This window comes from Penicillium malachiteum, assembly GCF_028827825.1.
Source record: "Penicillium malachiteum strain IBT 17515 chromosome Unknown utg000001l:1.0-8184562.0:1.0-8186909.0, whole genome shotgun sequence".
Classification (NCBI taxonomy): domain Eukaryota; kingdom Fungi; phylum Ascomycota; class Eurotiomycetes; order Eurotiales; family Aspergillaceae; genus Penicillium; species Penicillium malachiteum.
The window spans coordinates 6,905,701-6,931,163 of NW_026643094.1; the positions used below are offsets into that span (position 1 = coordinate 6,905,701).

General features: G+C 45.7%; 7 protein-coding genes across 7 annotated transcripts; 3 read left to right on the forward strand and 4 right to left on the reverse strand.

Annotated features, from left to right (window-relative positions):
* Positions 1–137: 137 nt before the first annotated feature.
* On the forward strand, positions 138–1,284 carry N7483_002558 (uncharacterized protein; the record flags this gene model as incomplete). The annotated part of the gene is made up of 4 exons (XM_057085995.1): positions 138–707; positions 766–865; positions 914–1,128; positions 1,183–1,284. The coding sequence occupies 4 exons, from the start codon at positions 138–140 to the stop codon at positions 1,282–1,284; spliced, it is 987 nt and encodes a 328-aa protein (XP_056952144.1).
* A 376-nt stretch (positions 1,285–1,660) lies between these two features.
* On the reverse strand, positions 1,661–3,276 carry N7483_002559 (NADPH oxidase family protein; the record flags this gene model as incomplete). The annotated part of the gene is made up of 6 exons (XM_057085996.1): positions 1,661–1,761; positions 1,806–1,989; positions 2,042–2,109; positions 2,166–2,767; positions 2,838–2,905; positions 2,953–3,276. 6 exons carry the CDS (start codon positions 3,274–3,276, stop codon positions 1,661–1,663), a joined length of 1,347 nt encoding a protein of 448 aa, XP_056952145.1.
* Positions 3,277–3,948: 672 nt separating this feature from the next.
* On the forward strand, positions 3,949–4,518 carry N7483_002560 (uncharacterized protein; the record flags this gene model as incomplete). Its single annotated transcript, XM_057085997.1, has 2 exons — positions 3,949–4,111; positions 4,172–4,518. The coding sequence occupies 2 exons, from the start codon at positions 3,949–3,951 to the stop codon at positions 4,516–4,518; spliced, it is 510 nt and encodes a 169-aa protein (XP_056952146.1).
* An 868-nt stretch (positions 4,519–5,386) lies between these two features.
* N7483_002561 (uncharacterized protein) lies at positions 5,387–6,127 on the reverse strand (the record flags this gene model as incomplete). Its single annotated transcript, XM_057085998.1, has 1 exon — positions 5,387–6,127. One exon carries the CDS (start codon positions 6,125–6,127, stop codon positions 5,387–5,389), a length of 741 nt encoding a protein of 246 aa, XP_056952147.1.
* A 6,025-nt stretch (positions 6,128–12,152) lies between these two features.
* N7483_002562 (uncharacterized protein) lies at positions 12,153–13,001 on the reverse strand (the record flags this gene model as incomplete). The annotated part of the gene is made up of 1 exon (XM_057085999.1): positions 12,153–13,001. The coding sequence occupies one exon, from the start codon at positions 12,999–13,001 to the stop codon at positions 12,153–12,155; it is 849 nt and encodes a 282-aa protein (XP_056952148.1).
* Positions 13,002–17,800: 4,799 nt separating this feature from the next.
* On the reverse strand, positions 17,801–20,422 carry N7483_002563 (DUF3435 domain-containing protein; the record flags this gene model as incomplete). Its single annotated transcript, XM_057086000.1, has 6 exons — positions 17,801–17,848; positions 17,901–18,910; positions 18,968–19,359; positions 19,416–19,738; positions 19,796–20,045; positions 20,106–20,422. The coding sequence occupies 6 exons, from the start codon at positions 20,420–20,422 to the stop codon at positions 17,801–17,803; spliced, it is 2,340 nt and encodes a 779-aa protein (XP_056952149.1).
* A 1,919-nt stretch (positions 20,423–22,341) lies between these two features.
* N7483_002564 (uncharacterized protein) lies at positions 22,342–25,084 on the forward strand (the record flags this gene model as incomplete). The annotated part of the gene is made up of 4 exons (XM_057086001.1): positions 22,342–22,767; positions 22,932–23,426; positions 23,529–24,501; positions 24,573–25,084. Coding segments are annotated over 4 exons (2,406 nt in total), but the record flags the coding sequence as incomplete, so codon positions are not given.
* Positions 25,085–25,463: the final 379 nt, after the last annotated feature.

Genomic DNA, 25,463 nt, shown 5'->3' on the forward strand with positions numbered 1-25,463 from the left:
GAGTGGTGAGATCTTCCAACCAAGAGTGTTGAGATCTTCGAGATCGATGGCGCAAATGCTCCACATATTTCATTCCAGCACCAGGCAGCACGGACATACCACAGTATCTCAATCTCGTTCTCCCAGTCGAAGTCGGCATGTCTACGCAGAATAAGCGCTGCACCGAGATCGATTTCAGGCCTTATAAGCCAAAAGTCGGACAGGCCGCGGAGCCACATCGACAGGATACGGGTGACACGCCGGCTCTACGGATCACGGCGAACCCCTTATCTGGCACCACCAAGAAGCGAAAGGTGTCTATGCCAGACGATGCCACTAAGAAAGTGGTCACCGGGGGCCCCAAGAAGCTGGTTCTACTCCAAGAGAGGGACGGGAAAGAGTTGTCCGGCACGTTTCTCGTGAGGCAGGAATCGCCCTGGAACACCTACCGCCGAACACTCCGGTGCAAGCTGGCAGGGGATGTGCTCATCGCCGCTCGGCGTGCCGGCCCGTCGCAGGTGGTGGCCATCCGGGAGTACGGCCAGGACAACGCCGACAAGATGCTGCAGCTATATCGTAAGCTGAATCATCCCAATGTCCTCACGGCACGGGAGTGTTTTGTTGATAACGGGAGCTTGTATCCTCTCGTCGATGACCTTCCGCTTACCCTGGAGCACCTTGTGGGTTGCCGATTCCTCTACCCGACTGAGACTGAACTGGCCTCTATGGTATGGCAGGCAGGTTGTCCTTCATACCTCGGTGACCGGGATCGACTGACAATGATAGGTTCTGAATGGCATAGACTACCTCGCCCAGTCGGCATTGGAGCATCGGTCTCTGTCGTGCCAGCACATTCTGCTCGGGCTGGATGGGATTGTCAAGATTGGTGAGTGATGCGGATGTGTTGTACCCGGGTCCGCCTAACCTGAAATAGGAGCACTCGAATCGTGCGTCGAAAGCCCTGCGGATCGGGTTCGGCGAACATACACCCAAGCCCTCGCCTGCGTCACCATGGAGCTGATGCAAAAGTACGTCAAGGAGGACGGGGTGGTGGGCATCGACGATGTGCATCGCTGGCCGTTGGACTCGGATGCGTTTGGCTTCCTGAGCGCCATTTGGACCTCGGACTCTTTTGCAACGCTAAAACAGGTAGGCATGCCAGATCTTTCACCTTCATGGCCTTGACGTGCTCACCCTTCTTAGCATCCGCTTGTTCGTAAGCAGCATCGATTGGTCGGGGAGCTAGTCCTGCTTGCTCGGGCCGTCCTACTCTCTGCTAGGGTGTTCTTCTCTCCCGAGAAGTGAGCGCCAACTGAAAATACGATCGCTATCTTTGAGGTGTGGTTCATCAATGGTCTCAATTTATCTGAATTGGTAGTATAGGTCACAGTAGGCAGCCTTCTTAATCGCGAGACGTTAGACATCCTGAATATAGTAAGCCACAGGCCGAGCAATGTGATGGAAAAATGGAGGTACAGCGCGGATAATAGAGTCATCGTAGTTGATTTGATCATATTTGGGGGGGATTTAATCCAGGTGTAGTGGATAAGACAAGAGCTCGCTGTTGAATTTTTACTCTATTTAATAGTTTAATCGCTAGATGAAAGCATCTCGTGATATTTCCATCCCCCTTTCCTCTAACCAAGCTACCGATCCGCCGGTTTAAATTCTAATCGCTCTCCTAGTTCGGCTGATACTCCGTCTCGTACAGCTGGACTTGTCGGTCGAGATACACCCTAACTGCCCGTCGCACGGTGTTTCGGACGTCAGGCGAAACCGACGCTAAAAAGTAAGCAAGTACTCCTTCTGCGAGATGGATGACTTACCAATCACCAGTGTCTTGCCACGCTCCTCATAAATCCCTTCCACCCTTCTGATACATTGACCCGTGGCTTCGGCCGCGATGATTTCGTTATAGTTAGGTCTGCTACTGAGGACCGTCACTCGGCGGTGACGACCGAATCGCTCTGGATTCCGCCCCGGCGGCATGTAGAAGGAGATATCGATGATCTGCAAACAATCAGTGGATCCAACAACGTGGGCGAGAAGAGAGGATTCTTACATAGCCATCGTCCTGGATGTCATCATTCAATAGACTGTTCAGGAATGGTTGTGCGGCGATTGCAATATCTAACACAGTCAGCCTCAGACCCAAATCCGGCGGATCTAGCAAGGTAAGAGCTCACCAAGGTCTTGTACCTCCCACACCAAGCGGAGTCGGCGTAGTCGACGGACCTGCAATTTGCAGGTATTGAACCCGTAGACCAGCTTCGTCATGTACGAAATGACGCCAGCGATACCGAAATTCGTGGCTATCACCAAGACGGACTGGAATCCGTCAACCGTCCGGGACATTCCGTAAGGCCCATCGATCAGCGCCGGTAGTGAGACCCGTCCACCCAAAGCTACGCGAGCCCGCAGGGTCGATGTGAGACCCTCCCGGGATTGAACCAGTAGCTCTAGCACCTCCTGTCGCTCCGGAGACCACGACGTCACCATGAAGGGGTGTGTCTGCGACCATGAGAGGAGGCTCGCAGTGGGGAGCCACAGGCTGACGTACTGGCCCGCATCCACTTTCAACGGTTTTGGCAAAGTGATGCGGATAATCAGCGGCATTCCCGCGTGAGACCGTGGCGTGTCCCAGGCGGAAGGGTCGCATGTGACCACAGCATCAGACAGCCGCGGGGGGGAAGATGCCATTTGCGTACACCAACCGGATGAGATGCGCGCACAGCGAGACTGAACCAGCGACGAGCGGAATATACAGATACAGCCGGGGCAGCAAATACTCGGACGGAAGATGTCGCCACGTGCAATACACGCATAGGATGGCCAGTGTCTGATGAAATCGGACGAACGGTTCGTAGAATCGTCGACGGATCACGGAAGGTGTCAATGACAGGATCACAGCCAAGGCGATCGCCCCCTATTGAATTTCAGTATGGGCAGTGGACACAGAGCGCGGAGACGAACAATCAGACCGTGGAGATGGGGCTCTTCCTGGACACTCCACCCCTGCGGCCGAGAAAGCAGCGTCGCTGCCACGTGGACAGCAAGGAGCATGCCTGTCATCCAGCCAGCCAAAAGGTGCATGCGCGTTGAAATTTTGATAGACAGGCCCAGGATGTATGCGAAAAGACTAAGGCTCGGGCTCAGATAGAGCAGGCCCATATTCATCAGGGAAAGGGCACCGGCACGGCGACCAGCTGATACGGCTGAGAGCCCACCGAACACGATGAATAGAACATTGACGGCAAGGTACGCCAGGCATATCAGCGCATCGGCAGGGCTCCACATGCATGGTTGTCCATAACAGGATAATGTCGGGTATAGGAGGCGCTTTGCGCCAATGAGGGAAATGATAGGTTTCAGACTCCAGAGAAAAGGGCCCACTCGGATAGTGAGAAGTACTAGAAGCACTCCCCCTGCCACCCAAGGATAGAGGAGAGTAAATTCCATCACTGAGAATGGATTATGGGATTCAAACGGGCAAAAGCTCTTGATCTTGTACTGTAGGCTCATTAAAAGTCGTGTATAGCTCGCAGACAAGAACGGAAAATGATGGAAAAATAAAACAAGACAGGCAATATGCGGACAAGAGAGAAAATACTGTAGTAAAGTCTTTTAGGAAATATTGTTGAGTCTCACCCACATTTCCCACCATGTTTAACGTTAAAAGAGATGAGCCGTTGTTGGTAAACGCCGCAGATTGCTCAAGGTATAGCAAGTCTGGTAGGGTATAAAATGAGGATGGCTCAAAAAGGAGCTGGCTCGCTGTCCTCTTCGTGGTGCGGCAACGCCTCTCCATATCTGCGGGTTTTTTCCATGAGTCTACCAACAGCAGGGATACTGCGTGATTTGCTGCGAGCCTCATTTTCCGACAGCACAAGGCCATTTCGACAGGATATATAAGTCGAGCGAATCCACCTTGTTTTCCTCTGCTTGTGACCCCTTGACCAAAACGGCACCATGCGTCTCCTGTTGATTATCTACACGTTCAGCTCAGCAGCCCTTGCCAGCACGTTCGAGATTATAGACGTTGATGGCCTGTGTTATATCTATTCAAACCGTATCTGGGGCTGCACAGGCTCCTCAAAGCCCATTGGCCCTCTCAACGGCACCTCGTGCTCTCGTGAGTATCAATTCATCAATTTCCTACACGATACATACCGTTCTTGATTGACAAACTCAGATCTCAGTGTAAAGAACAATGGCAATTGGCTCCGCCAAGACACAATCAATGTGACGGCCTGCGGTCCCGCCCGAGACACCGATCACGAACAGGCATACATCGTCGCCGATCAGAGCGGTCTACTGATCTTCCAAAATACGGCAGGGAACACGGCCAACTGCACGATCGGGGAAGACTTCCACGTTGGAAGCATCTGCACTGCCCTCGAGGATGGCTGGTCCACTCAAAAGGCCCCAGTGGCAACACCCCCAACCAACATATCCACGGAGACTCCGCTGCCCTCGCGTTCCACCCCTGCTCCCGCGCAGACTCGTCCCAGCGCCACTTACCAGTACTCCTGCGAGTAATTCCACGGCACCTCCGAAGTCTGACGCCACACGAACCGAGACCAGTATGATGGACTGTTAGTCGGTTCATATTGCAACCCCTTGTTGTTTGATAGTGCAGAACAGGGCGGCCTCTTGTTCATAGATAGAGTTATCGTATACTTGCATTTTGGAATTAGTGTTCTTTCATTTGAACAGGAACTTACGAAAGTCGCTCTGAGTCCTTATCAGAGAAACTAGATATACGCGTATCAATCTTCTTTACGTTCTTTAGGAACTGCAGTCTAGAGTTCTAATAATAAAATGTTCAACCACTTTTTCCCCGGTGGACTGCCATTAGTAGAAGCATATGTGAAAAATAGAAGTGAAGCCGAGAGCAGATTGCATCAGCGATTGTAGTCAGCGCCGATGAGGGAAGATATGGCTAATCCACTTATAATTTAGGCGCAGCTCATCCCGTGTACAAGAATATATCATGGAAGAAAAAGGCTCTATCCTGTGTACCCTGAGAGCATCGCAAGCTAGTCTCAGGCGAATTTGCTCGAAAATCATCGTTGAGAAACTACGCCTATGTATGTGATGGAATCCTTTTCAGTTTCCAAGCGACACATCCTTGGAACGGAGAATTCAGAGCAAAATTATGATGTACGAATAGACTTAATTTCAATGGTAAACACGATAGTATATAGCTACCCACCCGCTCTATTGCTTTCCCGCCAATGCGGCCCTATGGCGTAGAAAGCCTATTTGCCGTTGACAAGGCGACCACTGCACCCGCATTGATGAGGGTATCTCAATGCCAAGTAAGACAGGCCAGAGCCTTTCTGTGAAGACCTGTCCAGATAGATGGCTTTAAGGTAGGCACAGGGCGCTTTCTGCATCTCATTCCTCATGGACGTTTCCACCCGACAATGGAGTGCTCTATCCCCTCGATGCTGAGCGGCGTGAGATCAGGGCATTTGGGTGTTCGCAGAATGACCGGCCACCTTTTGCCGTGGCAGAGCAGGTGCAACACGCAGATCGGAACGAGAGCCCCTAGCTCCGAGACCTTTCCTCCAATTCCGTATATGTCTGAGGCATGCACGGTGCGAAGTCTCTTCTCGGACGCAAAGCAAAACTGAGTCCGTAAAGCCACGGGGTCAAAAAGTCGTCGAATTTCTTTCTTCCGAAGTGTGATGCTATTCAAGGGATGCATCGCTTGGCCAATGTGAAGAACCAATTCTGAAACCGGAATCTTCTGGCCACCGGCAGTTCTGAACACCATTTTCGGCAGGGTGATTGTTGACTTTGTCTGATTGTATGTATACCCTGTTCGCAGGGATCTGAAAAGCAGCTCTTCTGGTAATTTGAGATTGCCCAGCCGGTCGTTAGTTACCAGGAGGACGTGATGCCGTCGAGGGGTTGGACTAACGCCTCCGATCATGTCCAGGTCGGGCGCAATCAACACAGGGCTCGCACCAAGCTCGGAAGCCTTCTGCAGCCATTCATCGTCATGAAATATTGTTGCCCAAAGTCTGTTGGCTGGGCCTTCGGGAAGGAGGGGACGAGAGTTGTCCTGGGAAGAATGCGATGTTACGTCGGGCAGTAATGCATGGACCCTTTTCTGATAAAAGTCTTTTAAGCCGTGCATAGTTTCTTTGTTAGAATGTTAATTCCAAGAGACATGGCAAATTGGAGGGGAGCCTCGATAACCAGAGAAATTAAGTATACTTGACAGGATGCGTAAACACCTCACCGGTTTCAGGGGACCATCAATATCTAAGAATTCAATACGGGCCTCAAATCATCTATCTCCACAGTTTAAGGCGAGAGAAAACATTCACTGTCTCGTGAATTCTTAGATAATATGCTCTCGAATTTGCCTCACTTTGATAGACAATTGAGACTGGGTTGAAGGAGTGAAGAGTGGTGAAGAGAGTGGTGAAGTACGCACCTCGCAAGTAGAGAGCAATACACAAGCGTCCCTCACAGCAGGGCCATGCAAATTATCTCGTCCAGGGCTACTCCGGTTCACCTAGCTCTACTATAGCCTCTTGTTTGAATTGAAGGTCCCGCTTTGAAGAATCTTCTACTGTATTAGTAGTTGCCTATGACCTCTAGCACTCCTCAGGTAACGAAATCTTTTAATAAAATTTCTCTCAGAAGAATATATAATCAAAATTCACATGAAAATGCCTCAAATAGAACCTGCGCCTGGGGCGATAATCAAGAAATAAGAGCTAGAGCTTTGGACTAGCTAGATTGGTGAAAAGTAAACAAGATTTGAAAGTGCTGGGCGCCCGTGCTATACAGTCATTCTCAAAATCGGCTTGACCAGTACACTCTTCGATTATTTTTATTGGCCCCGCTACCAAGAATTTAGCGCGGAACATCTATTGGGCTGGACGCATAAAGCTGAGGGGAACCGTGCAAGCTCGGGGAGATCACACCGGACCGCAACTTGATAGGGTGAGCTCAATTAACAATGGACGCTAAGGCCTTGGCGGTGGAGCCGGGAAAGAGAGTCGAAGAGTACATTGGTCAAGCCGATTTCGAGAATGACTGTAGTACAGTACATGTATACTGTACAAATCTGCTTTTGATGGCTTTTTTTCTGGAGAAGTACATGTATCATGAAACCCATCGTATGAGTGCACGGGTGGGACTTATGTACCACACATCCATTGAAAGAGATACAACAATAAATCATAGTCCTTACGCGGCTGCCAAAGCGCCCTCTTAATATTTCGTCCCTATATAGTATCAATCATCTGATGCTAGGACAGAGACCAAGGTCTTTCAAAATCTCAACAAAGTGAGCAGGACTTAAATGAGGTTAAATTTGGATGGGGTATTTCATCATTCTAGCTCCTATTCCCTTCATGCATACTGTCTTTTGCCAGATCTCACAGCGATCGGAAAGATGGCGAGTTAAACGATTTGATGGAGCTTACCCATAGCAGATTCTCTACGCAGAATAAGTTATAGGCGAAGGGAAAAAGGATAGTTCTTGACTTTTGGATCATAGGACATGCCAAACACTTGGAATCTACGCCCATTGTTATACTGTACGCAGTAAGGAAATAAATTGAACCAAACCGGAATCAGAACGGCATTGCAACGGACACAGTCTTCATAAATAATCACAAATGGATTTTTACCAATTCACAACGCGGAGTATTGAAAAATTAATCGACGGAGAGGATAAATCCAGAGGTCCCACCTGCATAGGCCAGGGAAAAGAGTTTTTTTAGAAGAAGAGCAAGGTAGCTTAAGCTTTGGGAGAGGCATATTGATCTGCAATAAGAGACAAAAGAGTCAAAAACCCCATCTCTTTTTGGCCTTTCGACTCCCTTGCATGTGTAGAGTATGCCAGTGAAAGAGGACCTGTGAGTCTCTGAATATTGAGCTGGCTGCCTGTAGTGATCTGATTTTTAAAGAGTGCTATTCCTCTGCAGATATTCAGGACTGAATTCTGCACGTTCTCATCATTCCTCAGAGTCAAGCGAATGAGGTCTAAAAAGACACGGCCAGAGTCTTTTTCCAAAACACGCTTCAGTCGAATAATTCCAGGTTTCAACTTTCGTGATATCCCTCGGAACTTGGTCAGGATATATGGAACCGACGACGATTTTGAAAATCGTTGGTACACATTCAAGGTGTGCCTCTGTCTTCGATACAGTGATTCTAGCTCCGGAAGGTTCTGACTAACATTGAGTTTTTGCAATGCCTCGGATCTGGTCTTCTGAGGTGGGAGATCTGAGTGATGCACTTTCGCTTTACTCATTGGTGCATATTGATGGGAGGCTTCCCAATTTCTCATAGAGTTAAAAGGGAAAGATCTATTTGCTTGCCCCGAAATTAGGGTGAAAATGAATATGATCAGCATGAAAACTTGGTCTTCGCAGCCCAAATCTTGATAGTGTGTATGGTGTTTGTCGTATAGATCTGGAAGAGAAGCTGTATTGCTGGATTGATCCATTGGCTTCTTGGCTTTGTAGAATGAAAACGTAAAATATATTCAAGAAGCTCACAGCAAAGTGGAAAGTGAATCAGAAGGGAAGGTCACCTGCCAGGAAGGAAGAACCTTGCTTGCTAGTCACGAAGTCGTGTCTAGGTCTGACTCAGCCTCTTATAGTCAATTCTCATTGTCATTCTCAGAGCATCTGGCAGTTGATTATTTGCTAGAATGACACAGAGTAAACTGAGGATATACGCTAATCCTGGAGATAAAAGTGAGCAGTCATGTCAAGTCATACATCCATGCATAGTGCACGCTGTCAATCTGGAACTTGATGCCAATTCTGGAGTATAGATCTGGTTTGTGATTTAAATGAGGATCGCGAAGCTTAATGAGAATTATTTCAATATCCTGAGCCAATTTGGGTCACCTGCCAAAGTCTCGACTCTCGATAATATAATCAAACAGCTCCTGTAAAGGTTTCACATATTCGTGCCATAATCAGCGTCATATCAATTTCAAAGATAAAAAGCCACATTCTCCATCCAATTTCACCAATCTATACACATAGCGCATAGCGAGTAGCGAGCTGATTTGCAGATCCCAGGATTGTAGCTGCAAGAGCCAAGCAGCACCTAATGCACGTACTTGTAATCACTGGCTGATGACAATATTCATGGTGCCGATGGAAAATTTCACCATTTCCTGTCCGATGATCGTTTTCATGGTATTTTTATTTGGTCGACCCATTTTGTCTTCTATAGGGAATTCTGCCCATAGATACTGTAGTGACCGACTCCCTTTGACGGCCCAGTTGATACAGTACTATACTCCACAGAAAGAAGAGGCTTTCTTTGTTTCACCTTCTTCTTACGTGCACCAAAACATATGTCGGATTTCAATACAGTGGCTATGCCAATTCTCAAAATGAATATGTTATCCACCAATTGTCGCTCTGCTCACAAAGGACGACCACAGGCCCAGAGGCCGATCAGAAGAAGCTATTCAGGATCTTCAACTACCATCTTACCTCTCCCCATCGAGCTCTTGTAAAACGTGCTAGAGCGCCTGTCTATGCGAGACGTTCTTTCATTTACATTTGCCCAGTGGGACTTTTTCTTAAATTCCGTTGGCTTTTTAGCGGAAAATATTTGACCGGCGCTGCGCAATCTGGATGCTCTGGCTGCAGTATTCAATGATAATCAATGGTCGAGCCTTCGCCTGCTTCAGATTCTTCAACACACTTTGATGACCCTTAAGACGACTTTATGTATTACAAAACTTTGATGTTTTCTTTTCATTTTTTGAGGACACAGGCCAACCAGCAAATGTATTGCGTGATGCTGTCCACAAATGCGCAACGTTCGGATTGCCTACACTACATATATGGCTGTCTTTCTCGCAAGCTATACCATATAAGCAGCCTATATTTACGGCGAAATCCACCCGCGATATTTCAAAAAGACAGCGCAAAATGACTGTTCTCCACGTGGCCGTAGGAGGCTGTCCTCCGGACCTCCTCAAAGGTATTGAGGAGATATTGCAAAATTTGCCTCAATCAAATCTACTATATAGACCAGATCAATGATTTCAAAAATGCAGCATGGACATATGCTCTCAGAGCCCCCTCAATGGATTCAATTGATGCTCTTATGTGCGCAGGATGCGATTACAACCATACAGATCAATTCATTTACCTTGCTGATGGATGTATGTTTTCAATGGCTGGATCAAGCTGTCAAGTACTTGATCCAATGCGGTGCTAATGTCACTGCTCGCAACCACTTTGATCGTTCAGCCGTGGAGCAAGTCATGATGGGTGAAAGTCGTTTAAAAGATGAGCTCCTTAGTTGCCTGGGACCCTACCTCGATCAAATATAGCTGGATACAGTGTTATTGTATGCCTAGACCATTGGCAAATAGTATGCGCCAATTTTGGTGAGACTAGGTGCAGATCCTTAATACGTGGGCTTATCAAAAGAACAGATTATGTCAGACTTTTAGAACCAGAGCCCTTGAGATTAAATGATGGCTTATTTGGGAAAAGCGTCAACCCGAGCTCCTGTATCGATAGCGGTCCATTCTCAAGACTGAGGTCGGTTTCATCAAGTCCCACGGAACACAATATTTCGACGGATTTTTAAAATGATCAGGCCGTCGAGGGATTCACTTATTCAAGACGCGTGACCATTGACGATGAATACTAGAGGTACAACGCTTAGTGCCAGATTGGAAAGGTCAAAATTTCAATCACACAAGTTGGCCCTGCAAACATGTGCAAATATGTACTTGAAAACAAGCCAAATTCTCCCACAACGGCCCTCCGAAATGTTTTCCAATCGGCGGATCCCATCTCACAAATTATGCATTTACACTCTCATGGAGCCAAGGCTCGCAAATAGCGGAAAGAAAATATTCAGGGCATCTATGGAGTCCTATATTCCGGCGAACGGTTCATAAATGTGCTGCGGAAGACTCAAGGTGAAGTTGAAGTGGACGGGTATTGATGATATTGACGCCGGGCTTTGCTGAGGTAGCTATAGCTGTATAACAAGGTCAGGATTAATTCAAATGATTGGTCAGACTATAACTGATTCAACGATGAAAAAAGCATGGGATGTACAAGCAGCACAATATGCGCTATGCAAAACAAAGGGAAGACGATGAAAGATATTCACGCCACTGAGATCTATCTTCATGAACACGTATCAAAAGAATTCCAGTCATATTACATAGTACCCCAGTATAAAGCTATCCCAACGGATGATAGGATACCCGTTGAGGCTAGTAAGAGAAGACCCAATAGACATAATTGGTAAAGTATGATGCTAAAGCTGAAGGTCAGAGGAATGAGCCTTTGGTTGATATAAATGTGTGTTGCGATTCGGTTTTTCCAGTCATATTCAGGATTACTACACAACAGCATAAGGACATAGGGGCACACCGACTAGGCCATTCCCAGAGAGGAATATTAGTCATATAGCTAGTCTCTATTGTTGACATATCCTTCTAATAGGCCATAAAATCACTTGGTAAGTATAAAATAAATTGAGCTCAAAGTAGGCGTCCACATCTTTCATTCAAATCAAGTAAAATAGGGGAGTCTGATTTAAATGTCTTTAAATATATTGTAATGAGAATTTCAGTGAATCTCTACCGATAAGCGGTTGACAAAGTCTGACAGTCAAGGTTCAAGGGATATATCAGTTGATGAAAAATTTCAAGCTTCGAAAGGGTATGGTAAACACTATTCCAGGGCTAGCATACATCCACCGCATTTTGCAAAGCTTTACCAGGGGAATTATAGACAGTCCTGAACCAGTCATCAATCGTACGTGTCCTGATCGGAGATCCGGGTCACTTGCCTGATTATGAGGTGTCTTTGTCCGACAACAAATCCGTCCAATCTACTGAAACACGTGAAAATTTCAACCCTGATGTTGGCGCGATATACTTGAAATAAGTTTTTCATTCCGGTTGCCAAGGTCAATGTACGCATAAGGCCCGCCAAAATGTCGAATGAAGTCATTCATTGTTTATCCTCCGGATTAAAGGTCTTGTGTTGCGGGAAAATCAATAGTAGGAAGAAAATCTGATTTTCTGATTTCGTAATAAGGCAAAATATAACAGGTTCAGTGTGATTGCAAGATGGGCTCGAGTTGTAGTAGCAAGCCATAGATATGTCCGCAAATCATGTTGTGTCTTTCCAAAATGCCTAATCCCACTTTTTGTTCGAGCGGCAGCGGCATGATGAGCTCTGTGGCCTCGCTAAAGTCAAAAACTGAACCGGCGAGGTAGCTGTTGGATGCTTTATAGGAGATCCTTTTGTGCGAACCGTAGATCTACCAAATGCCGGGTCACCAATGCATGCTGGCTCATTCATACCGGCGAGATAAGATGCTTCACCGCGGTATTCAACAGAACCCCCAGCTTGCGGGAATCGGATGTCTATGTTCTCTCTGGTCTGGCAGCCATTGATATTTGCAATGAACATGTTAGGAAGATCAGAGAAAAGGTCACTCTGATAAATAGGGTCATCATTCGAAGCACTGCCCACAAGCGTAACAGGAGCACAGTTCATATACATTTCACGATTACCAATGCGGTTAAACCAGGTCCAGGCCAAGCTGTATTTTCCAGGCTGGAGTCCCAATGGTATAGTGAAATTAAGTGGTGGTAAAATCTTAGAAAGAGCATCACCGGGGAGGTTTCCTGCTACATTCGCAGGACAGCCTCCTTCACAAGAATGAATGACCTTCCACTTCGAATCCTTTGTAGGCTTCCGGTCAGAGGTGAGGCTCACCTGGCATGAGCCTCCACCGTGCGCTACACTTCCTTGGAATTTAATCGAGTAGTTTTCGCCAATGCGGTATACAGTCTCTTCCAGCGGAATCTCAAAATCGCTCGGCTGCAGCTTGCAGGGAAAATCACTGCCATCTGCGGCAAGTGGAGAATTGTTGATTTTGTCCTTGCTGTAAGGCTCAGGTGAAATCATAATCACATGCGCATTGGCAAACCAGGGCATGATTCCGTTCAGCAGATGGAGTAATAGGAGAAATTTCATTTTGTCCGTATTAGGTAGGTGTTTTGCGTTGGCGAATATTCGAGTTGAAAATGGCATCGATCCCCAATTTCGAATATAAGAGCTCGATGAGATTAAGCGGGATGAGGAACATTTATAGCTAAAGGATCATAGCGAGTTTCCAGGTGAATGCCGCACTTAAAGCACGTAAGTTAATGAGACAGTGATTCCTGAAGGCACTGACAAGTGCTCCATAAGAACTCTTTAATTTCACTTGGGACGAGGGGACAGAGTCTCAGAGGAGCCTATAGAATACGTCAGATTAGGCTGAAAAGAGTGGTGAAAAAGAATGTACCAAGTATACAATGACCTACATTAGAGGAATTAATCTGAGAAAAGATGGTTCAATCAAATTTGATTCCCCATCACCTCGATTGCATTCGATAAATGTGAATGAGCGAGGTCAATCAAGTGCGGCCTATCAACGAACCACCTGTCTTTAAGAACTCTACTCATATTCAGTACGCATGTTCCTGATCCAAAACTTTGCCTGGGCGACGCAATTCTATGTTCATTGTTGTTTATGGAGTAACTGTTCTTTTCCTCCACAAAAAGTGAGACATGTGGCTGTGCAAGAGTTTATAGCTTTCTATATGCAGGAAAGCAAATGTGCGGGGGCCAGATACACTGGAGAGAGCGATGCTGATTGAAAATGAAAAGTCGATCTGGTAGGGACACGCTTTCATATGGCGCTAAGCGAGCGACATCATCATCTCGGTATTTGTAAACTCATTTGATGGTTGAGAGCTTTTGTAATGAAGTGGCTAGATTTGGGTAGCACCAATGTGGCTAGGCCAAGCAAGTACGGGATGTATACGAATCAAGGGAGATTTGGGTAGGATTAGGTAGGAAGGTCTTCAATCTATACTAAGACTAACACTTGAGGAGTGTAAGTCTTGCGGTGATTGTCTCGAAACTAATAGGATCTCGGCTATGTTTCGACACCTGATCTGGAGACCTTCTCTGTAAGGCTGACATAGTTGAGTTCCTTGACAGCTTTGTAATTTTAGACCTGGCTGCTGGGTTGACTTCAAACGAATGCTTTGATTTTTTGTGATGTGAGACTGGTGTGGATCAGTATGTAAAGGAGCCGCATCATTGGAATTTATACAAACGACATCTATGTGCATCGAGTTGATATCCAATCTATTTGATCTCCGCTCTTCCTGAATAGCCTCACGTATTCTGTCGGAATTGAGTTCTTCTCAGATATCTATATTTTTGTGTAGGATCAACTTGGTCGGGGAGCAACCTGATGTTCTCGATATACAAAAATTCTCATTAGTTTATCAGTTTAGTAGTAGGGATAATGCTAATCAATATCTGTAAGAATAAAGGCTTATTCAGCAGCATGTGGCACCCAATGGGGTCCAATTGTACAGATGTGTGTATGTGTGTTCAATTCTGCTAAATCTAAGGGGTAAAAATACAGTGTAGGTTTACGTAATCTCAGGCAGTAACGTATCCCGTAAGCGAGCCGCACATGTAAGCGGGCCGCACACCTACCCATCAACTAACATATATTATATACAATCATTCAACCAACAACAGAGATATTTAATTAGAACGACTTCTATCTTAGTTAGTACATGTGTTTCTCTTATGTCCAATATTGCCGCAATTTGTACACTTTGGCAGCGCTCTCCCAGTAGCCGATTTCCGCGCTTCCCGCCGCTCTACATCCACCACCTGCTCTGCTTCTACTACCTCTCTCTCTGTCTGTATACGCTGGCTTGCCTCGCTCACAGTCATTCCACCCTTATTAGCCATCTGCCTATGAGGTAGGGCACGCTTACGTGCCTGCCGCCCATTCTCAGCGCGTAATTGCTCAATTTCATGAGCGAGAAATGCGCCGTTATGCATAGCAATCTCACATCCCTTAATCAGCTGCTCAAGCGCTTCTTTAGCTGGGCTGGGAGGTGTATATGACCTCTGTTTTAACAGCCTTTTGATTGATGAAGCCTGTCGTCGGATATCGGTAGGCTTATATGGTGTATGGGGGGGTAAAGTTGCTGCTTCCACTGCTAGGGGGTGGTGTAGGTGTACGTAGCTTTATATCAAGCTTCTCAAGCACCCGCTGTGAGCTAAGCGGGATTAAGCCAGCTGCTAAGAAGCTATTTGAAATTGTAGCTGGCTTATAAGCTTGGTCCCGGGTAGATAGGTATATAGCAAGAAAATCAAGCTTATCAATGTGGTGTGTGCCATATCGAAGCTTCTGCTGGATAGCCTGCCCATAGATATGCTTTATCACACCAAAACACCCAACATCAAGAGGTTGAAGAAGATAGGAAGAATGGGCTGGCATACATAATGGTAGAACATGGTTTTCCTCGCATATTTGATCAAATTCAGGTGTCAAGTGGCTGCCATGACCATCCATAATTAAAAGCCGCCACTTTCCATACACACGTGTATTTGTATATGGTAAAAAGTGATTCCGGAGCCAATTCAATGTGATTTGATTGGTAGTCCAGCCATTATCACTAACATCTAATTGCCAATCAGATGGTAGGTTTTCAGCCGAAAACCAGGCTTGGTTAAACATCTTTGCTTTAAAGATGATATATGGTGGCAGTGCCCATCCACAACTGTTGATTGTCTCAATAGCAGTAACCCATTCACGATTTCCAGATGTAAGAAGGTGTCTTCTTCCATAGTACTCAGCACGTGTAACAACATGGGATGTACTTGTCATACCCATAGCAAAGCCAGTCTCATCAAAGTTATAAATATCCTCATTAAGGATACCATATGTAAGAATAGCTTGCTGCACACGGTTAAACCACTCCGTTATAGTAGCTGGATCTTCACATAAAGCACGCTTATATTCATATCGACGTGATAGACGTGTCGCAAGCTCAGGTGTCCGTTGGATATAATTATATACCCATTTGGTCCCAACTGTCTGCGGGGTGGTCTCTCCACGCTTTGCAAGTAATAAATTTGCCATCTCTCGTACCATAGACTGTGTAGGTGCTGCCCCACGTGTATCCATAGAGAGTATCCATTTCTGAAGTGATTCCTCTTCTAATTGGGTCAATTTATGACTATTTGCGCGTGTGGTTGATCGGGGTGTCGCGCCGTTACAGCGGTCGCGTAGGGTAGATACAGCGACGTCATATAGGCGCGCAGCACGTCTGAGCGTCAAATTTTTGTCATTTTTCATAGCTCGTATAGCAAGTAAAAGCTTTCCTTCTCGGCTATCTGATTTTTCGGCCAAGACAGCGTGCTTTGGTGGCATGGTTGCTGGTTGAAGATCGCGAGTTGTGTTTCGCGGCCGGAAATTTGGTAGGTGTGCGGCCCGCTTACATGTGCGGCTCGCTTACGGGATACGTTAAGGCCTCTATCCGACAATATCAAACCTGTCCACCGCCCTTTTTTCCCTCATCACCGCCTTCGCTACCGACTAAAGCTGCTCAAGTCTTGCTTGTACCGCTTGGTTGACCGCCTATTCATATCTCTCACTGCCGGGTGCTTGACCGCTGCGAGCACCGCCTGCTGTGTTCAAAATTCACCGCTTTGAGCTGAGCACCGCCTGCCAGAAACAATCTTGAAGTCTGTACCGCTCTAGTTACCGCCTTTCCATTTGTATGTTCGTCCTCACCGACACACGTACCGCTTACTGACTCTGACATTCTTCTCACAATCGAAGGGACCGCCTTCCAAATTAAGTGAAGTCAGTTTTCCCGCATACCCAAATCCTTTTCACGCTCCTAGTAGTCAAAGCGTCTTAAGTTACAAAGTTGCGAAGAAGAATGGCTCCCTATGCATGTGTGGATTCTACATGTCGGCGCTTGACATTTGATTGTGAAATGCCCTGAGAAATCTACAATTTGATCACTTGATATTTCACGGTCTCATTGTAGTGTTCCCGTTGTAGTTCGAAGGAAGATTGATTATTGTTTCACAAGAAAATGAACGGATGCATATGTCAAGGACGTCAAGTTGATTTTCAATCAACTTAATACTTTATAAAGATATCTGAGGCACTCATACCGACGCCCTAGCTCTGTCCCGGATCTGCACCACCCTCAAATCACAACAGTTCCTCTTTTTCCAATCTTTTTGTTCAGCTCTACTGCCACGTACAGTATTAGCATTATTTGTCAGCCTGAAAAGTTGTTGATTCTATGATTTACATGCGGAGATACAGTACTTGTCAAACCGATTTCGAGAACCATTGTAGCAGCTCACCTTAATTGTGAAGTTGAATCTGTATCTCTCTGGTCCAGAGCCTTAGGAGGAGCCAGAAGAGTCAGTGTGCTGTTGGTCACTACCTGAGACTATATGTTACCCATGGCATCTGGATCTCGAAATTTCGGAAGACCTTAGGACTCATCACTTCTATTGTCCCCTCTTCACCATCAATGAGTACCAATGAGTAGAACGCGTTTCACCGGGTCTGAGATACGGTACGGAAAAAGTGATATGAAGATTTACACTCAGGAAGTGAGTACCCCGAAATGTAGCAAATATGGGGACTCGACATGTTAAGAAGCTGGTCCTTGATATGCAACATCGAATGAATGCGAAGTGAAGCTTGAGTCTGCAGAAATGTATAGAGCATCTAAATTAGACCAAGGGCTAATGAAGGGCAACAAGGAATGCTTCCACGCACCTCCCAGCATGGTTTAATAGTCCTGCTTTGCTCTCCAACTTCCTCATCCTTTGAATACGACTCGATATGAAAGTCAATAAAGTGACGGGCGAGCGATCTCAGAGAACCACTTAGCAAATACTTGGCTAATGTAACGCGGATCTGACTTTTTGGCATTCTTGTCCTAGTTTTTCTTGAGCTTTGCCTCGCACGACTGTTCCGTGGCAAAGTTCTGCATGATTTAAGAGATCAGCTCTCTGTTCAAGCAACTCCATTCTGCAAACATTACACTCCAAGCCTTTGGCCGGCCAAGGAGGATTGACATGCTTTCGTAAAAAATGTCTGGTGAGAGAACCGGGCGTTGCATGCTTCGCAATTCGTTCCATGAGGGGAAGATTCGGATTCCCCAAGCAAAGAAAGCAGATTGTGGGCCGCTCTTTGAGATCCTTGATTCGTACTGATTCCATTGCTTGGCGTAAGGTGATCTCAGTGACATCTTCCAAAACGCGCCGTTGTCGTTTGATCGGGGCATCGGAACTGTCGTCGTCACCATCGCCAGACAGAGGCCGACGGCAGGATTGGCGGGTCCGAGGTGTTGGCCGGCCCTCCTCCACGGAACAGAACACAGTCATCGCATTAATCGCGTTGATCCTGCGCTGGTACTCTTCTTCGAGAGTGGCGCCCGGCATTGTGAGCATTGTATCAATTAACGCCAGATGCTGCGAAGTCATGGAGGTCTTGTGCTCCAGAGTGTCAATCACCTTGGTATTTACCAGCTTCCCTGCGAGTTGTCGCTCAAGGTCGATCACGGGTTGCTCATTCCTGTACCGCTCTAGATTCTCCCGGATCCGCTGGCTTCGGTGTCGTTGCTTCTCGTTACGCAAATCACGGATGGAAATATCGTAGCGCTCCTTTGCTTCCATAGTCCGCTCGGTGATAAGTTGCAGCTTTTGCTTGCAACTATCAGAGAGTTCAATGGCGACCGTATTAGCATTTTGTAACTTGTTTTTGCAATTTTCCCACTTCCTCTTGCGTTTATTAACCTTCTCTTGTCGCACGAGCATGACTGGAAGCTCATTAAGGGACAAAGATTCTTCAGGGGAGAGCTTAAATGGTCGATCTGGATCGATAGATGCACTAAATGAACAAGCAAACCGCACCAAGCGCGTTTGAGACCCTGTTTTGCGGATGATTCCCTGAACATCAACGTCAACGTCCACTTGATAATGACGGACAAAGGTATTAATGTTCGAATGCTGAAGAATCACGTTCTGGAGAGCGTCCGACACTTCTTCTATCCACTGAGTTAGCTACCTGGTCAGTTAGGGTGTCATAATCAACGAAGTCTTACCACTATTGTTAAATTGCTTGGCTCCAGCATATCGGAGATTGTATGGGTGGGAGACCTGATCATAGCCTGTAATCTCACCCCCTCGACGCATCCGGGATCTTATCATGCAACTTGTCATGCTCTCCTCCAAGACAAGTCGATACCCAGTAGGTTCACGTTGCACCTGGCAGAACACAAACTTATCCAGTAACTCATCTTTCAAAAGCAGTGCCTGCTGTCCTAGACCATCAAGAACCCTAAGGCTATATAGTTTCTCCGGAGAATCCAACACTGGCCCGGTGTTCGAAAATCGCTTGAATCCATCGACATAGAAGAGCATACTGAGCAAAGTCACATGCGGACTTAGAGCCAAGCTTGGATCAAAGATAATTTCTGGAATTTTGAACTCGTTCCTGGGCACTTTTGTCAACCACCAACCTCCAAGGTCACAGAAATCCATTAGACCTACGGAGCTTTCTTCCCAAGGAATCTCTTTGTGAAGTCTGGTTTCAGGAAGATGAACAGCCGAGGCCGTCCGCCTTCGGGGTCTCGAATCAGTGTTAGCCCTATGTCCCGATAGCGAAGATGCAGAAGCGCCCCTGGACGATTTGCAGTGATAGCTGCAAGCTGGCAAAAGAAAAGTATTTGAATACGCTGCCAGCCGCACCCATACGTCATTTCAGTGGTTGTCAAGAGAACACGTGCGAACTCCGCAACGTCTTCAATGTACATGTTCTTCTTCGGCCGCTGGGTGAGTTTGAGCTTTTTCTCCTCGGCCACAAGGGCAATAATCTGTGGGGGATCAGTCTCTGCTTCTTTGAATGAGTGCTGAGGGACTTAATCGCTCACGTCCTCTACTTTGCGAATGGTTTCTTTGTTTAGCTCCGATTCTGTCTCCTGTTTAAGAACAAGATGCCACCACTTCCAGAATGTTTGCAATGAGCTCTTGACTCGAAAGCCCGGACAGTGTCGACCGTCCTTGCCACGGCGAATGTCACACCTCCAGCCAAAAAATCCATAGAGGAATTGGACCGTCTTGTCAGAGTCCGAGATCGATTTCCAGTGTAGCACTGGGTCAACACCAATATGCCGACAGTACCTGCCAGGGACCGACAGGTCAGCTTTTAGCGTAGTGCGAGGGTGAAGAGGGTCTGCCTACCTATCCCAGTATACACGGGTATTATCTAGATATCCCTGAGTACTATCAGCGTACCGCTTTTGTCGAAGTCGTGAGACATCCAAGCTTTCTGCTTGGGCCAAGTAGTATTCTGGAGACAGTTGGCCCTCATCGCTGAAAACACTGCCGTCGAGCTCATCGTCATCGCTGTCGGAATTCTCGCTATCGAGTTCCAGGTCAGTGTTAGAGTCGCTATCAGATTCAATATCCGAAAAGACCTCGCTCACGTCGGAGCTGGAATTGTCGTCCAGACTCCGCTCGTTGTCATATTCAACCGGTCGGGAGCAATCTAACATCATTAAGGCAGCCAAATGATGATTGGAGGGGAAGTGAATGAAGAAAGGGGAAGAAGACAGATAACAGTACTTGAAAGCGATGGACAGAGTGCGAAAGGGACAGAAGAAACTATGCTGAGAAAGGATGGGAGCAAGAAGGAAGGACTAGGTCAACATGTGTTCTGGAACTGGAAAGAACATGGTGTTTAAAAAAGAGGGGAAGAGAGCCATTTTTGGCTCTTTTTCACTTCTACCGTGACCACGGTGAGACAGCCGGGTAGGTGATGTTGAAATGAAATGCGGCAAAGGGCTTCTCTGAAACCTTGGCGCCAGGAACCCCAAATGATTGCTGTTGCGTGGAGGGAAGCGCCTGGTCGTGGAGATACGCACACTTAATGCCAAGACAAAGACCGGTTAGATGGATGCTTAAAACAGCCGTCGAAGTCGCCATTTTTGGCCGCCTATTAACCGTCACACCGTTATATAGAGTAAAATGTATAATAGCCATCTTATCCACTTTAAAAGTCGCTCCGCTTCTTCTTTCCTAGTTAAGCACCTTATTAATTATTACCTTGATTCCTTCTTGATTATTCTAGGTGGTTAGTCTAGTCACCTATATAGTAAAATCATCCATAAAAGCAACTACTCCTCCTTAGCTATCAATAGACTTCTCCAAAACCCAATTTGGGTCCAAGGGTTGGACCCAAGACCCAACCCACCTGGGTCTTGGGTCCAGCACCTAAAAACCCAACCCGACCCAAGACCCAAGCTGGGTACCCATTGGGTACCCAGGAAAACCCAATTTTGCATAAAAAAAGAGGTCTTGGCATGTATAACTCTGCTCAGTCATCAATTTAAAATACTGTTTTTTACATGTGTTTTGCATTCGTTTTAGTTTATATGTTAGAGTCTCTATGAGTCTATACCCTTGCATGTAGCTACTATACCTTTACATGTAGCAGCATTACATCTTAGAAATAGATGTTAGAGAGTAAGTTGATTACTAGTAATAATAATAGATTTCTTATTTGAAAATAATATTAACATTCAGAAGGAAAAATTATTATAAAATATTATATTATATGGATGGAGGATGTAGGGTGTAGAAATTGATATTTAGTAAATGTTGTAGGAAATATATATTTACATGCTGCAGAGGTAGTGCATCTTTTACATGTATGCCCTACAAAAGTGTTACTTTTTATTTTTAAGCTAATTTAGTATTTCTTAATATTAAATTGAATCTTTAGTTCTATAGTATTTTAACTTAATATTTACTAAATTGAAGAAGATAGTATTCATAAAATAAACGGGTAAAGTAGGGATTCTAAGGAAGCAGCTGGAAGCCTGGGTAAAATTTTTTAGAAGACTTTTAGTAGACTTGGGTTGGGATTGGGTACTTCTTGGGTTTTCATGGGTAATTCTTGGGTTTTCATGGGTTTTCGTGGGTCTTTCGTGGGTTTTCGTGGGTTTTCATGGGTTTTCATGGGTTTTCATGGGTTTTTCATGGGTTTTCTTGGGCTCTTCTTGGGCTCTTCTTGGGCTCTTCTTGGGCTCTTCTTGGGTTTTTGTGGGTTTTTATGGGTTTAAAATTAAAGATATGTGTTATTAGGTATTTATTTATTTCTAATCTTTAATCTTCTATATTTCCTACCTTCTCCTTTATACCCTCATCCTTACACTTATCATTCTTTTATGATTTACCTACCCTTGATACTTACTTACTATTCTTCTTCTACATTTCCCACCCTACCCTTACACTTATTATTCTTTCATGATTTTCATTTAACCTCATGTCCCAAAGCCAAAATTCCAGTTTCCAATCACCTCTCTACCTATCATCATCATTAGGTTATGATGAAGAAGAGTTAGAGACTACTATTCTCCCTTTTTTTTAGACTATCTCAAGCCCACCTAACTCTCTTACTATTTAACTACCTAGTACCCAGACCACACTCCCAAGCTTTGATGGGCATACATTCCTCCGGCCAGATACACCTCCTCCTCCTCCTCTACCGTTTATCCGCGTTGGACCCGACCGAAGAAAATCCTATTTCCTCTACAATATGGTAGAGCATACTGAGTGGGTTGACTGGTGGCTACAAACTGACTATGGGAGGAAAAGTAAGATCCACTGGGAAGCAGCCCGCCAGGCCCCAATTTGGAATAACTTCCATCAGGTTGCCCAAATCACAGATGGTGCACCAAAGGTTATGTGTAAGCGGTGTAGCAAGGTTCTTGAACATGCTCACTCTGCCTGTCAAAATGGCTACCAAGGCACATCAACCATGGCTAAACACCTAAAAACTGCAAAATGCCAAAACTCTATGAGGCGGAAGGAGAATATTACTGGTTTCCTTATAAGCAAGGTACGTTTTAATGGTGGTGAGATACACAGAGTTGGTGTTTTGGGCGCAAAAAAAAAACTCTAGCTGAGATAGCATTTTGTGCACAAAAGAGAAGCTTAATCAGTAGGAAACTAGCTTAACTACTAAGACAGTAACTAACTATTTAATTAATTTTATTTCACTAGGAAGATGAGCCATCTACTACTCCTGCTCTTGCTCCTTTCTCACAGCTAGGCTGGGAGGAAGAAATCTTACAATTTCTTACTATCAACCGGCTTCCATTCCACCTTATTGAGCATCCAACCTTTCATAGTCTGATTCATAAGGCTCGCTCTTCACCATTACCTCCAACCATCCCGTCTGCAAATACAATTCGTCGGCGACTACAAGATCTAGTTGCAGACCGCCAGAGATCCATTCTTAACCTCCTACCGCCCAGCTCAAAAATTTCAATTGCGCTGGACTGCTGGACTTCTCCGTTTTCGCAAGCATTTATGGCCGTTACTGGCTATTTTATTGATGCAGATTGGACCTATCGGGAGGTGCTTCTTGGTTTTAAACCACTCTCTGGGTCACACTCTGGTATAAGTCTTAGTAGTGTTCTTCTCAACATACTCCAAGAGCATCAGATTACAGACAGAGTTCTTGGAGTTACAACTGATAATGCATCAAATAATAAGGTACCCTCCATCTCCATCTCCATCTCCATCTCCATCTCCATCTCCATCTCCATCTCCATCTCTATCCTTAAGGCTACTACTAATAATATACTATATAATTAGACTATGATTGATGCAATTCAACAAGCCCTACCTGAGAATCTTAGCATTACCCGGATACCTTGCCTTGCCCATGTTATTCAGCTTAGCCTTAACCAGCTTCTGGATCGCCTAAAGGCAGCCCCTTTAAATGAGACTACCCAAACTAAATGGACTGAGAAACAATCAACCCTTGCTAAGGATAATTTAAAGCGCCAGAAGTGTGAGATCTCTGTTACCTTGAATAAGGTACGCTATCTTGCAATCTACATTCATGCAAGCCCCCAACGCCGTGAAACATTCATCAATCTTCAAACAGAGGAACCAAAGGTTATTCCAATACAAGATGTACGGACTCGGTGGAATTCAACCTTCCTAATGCTTCGCCGAGCTAAGAGGCTTCGTGATTTTTTCCTCCCATTTTGCCTGGAATATGACTGTAAAGAAATGCTTTTAACTCCAGAGGAGTGGCGCCAAATCGATTACCTGCTCTATCTTACTGAGCCCTTCTTTGAATATACGACTGAGCTATCGAAGACACGAGATATAACCATACATCTTATATTCAAGCTTTATAATGCATTATTTTTGCATCTTGAAAAGTCCATGGCGCAGCTTAGGCAGAAGCGGGTTCCATGGAAAAGGCACATACTTCAGTGCCTTGAAGCTAGCCGATTAAAGCTTGATGAGTACTACACACAGACAGATAGTATTCCAGGGCACATATATGCAGTTGGTACAATGCTAGCTCCTGACAGCCGGTTCCAGTTTTTCCAATCAGATGACTGGGATGGGTCCTGGCGACTTAAGTACCGGAGTGCATTCCAGACAGCTCTTACTCCCTACCAAGAGCACCAAGAGCATCTTTCTCATACGTCAGACACAGGAAGCTCCCTACCTACACCAAAGCTAAGCTTAAAGCTTAATAAGATATTAAACAAAAGCAAACCGAAGACAAGGCTAGCTAAAGATGAAATGACACAATATCTTGATGGTGGTATGTTTGAATTATCAGTATTCTAATATCATACTACCTATATCTATACATACTAACTACCCCTACCTTAGACACTGTTGAGACTGAGCCTCTTCAATTCTGGAGAGAGCACCAAGGACGTTTCCCTATAATCTCTGCACTTGCACGGGATGTTCTCTCAATCCCAGCAACAGGTGCTGGTGTAGAGCGGCTATTCAACACTGCCCGGGATATCTGCCATTATCGCCGTGGTCGTATGAAGTCTGAAACAATTGAGGAGCTGATGCTGTTTCTCTGTGCTTCAAGGTTTGACCTTGAAGGGCAGCAGAGGAAAGAACTTCAGCTATTCTTTTCCTTAGATGAGATTGAAGCAGAAAGGGAGCAATGTGACGAGAGGCTAGATGAGCTTGATGGAGATGGTATAAGTGATCGTGAGGAGGCTGAGGAGGAGGCTGAGGAGGAGGCTGAGGAGGAGGCTGAGGAGGAGGCTGAGGAGGAGGCTGAGGAGGAGGAGGTACTACAGCTACCAGAGATGAGTACTCAGCTACGAACATCGGGAAGGAAGCGAAAGAACAGGGAGGATGATGGATATGAGCATTACTAAGTTTAAAAAACAACCATGAGGATGAGGATATAAATCATCATGAGGATGAAACCAACATGTAAGTTTACATCTACAAGCCACCTACAAGCTATCTTTGTGCACAAAACCTCACCTCTCCATCTGAGCCTCACCTCCCTCCCCCCCCCTATGCCTAAAAGCAGCTACCTACGATATGGTAGAGCTATCTTTGTGCACAAAACCTCATCTCTCCATCTGAGCCTCAGCTCCCTCCCCCCCCTATGCCTAAAAGCAGCTACCTACGATATGGTAGAGATATGTTTTTGTGCACAAAGCTAACTTAGAAGTACATTCAATCATCTTTCATTTGATCTTTTTTAATTAATGTTTCATCTATTTCATCTATTCCATCTATTTAATC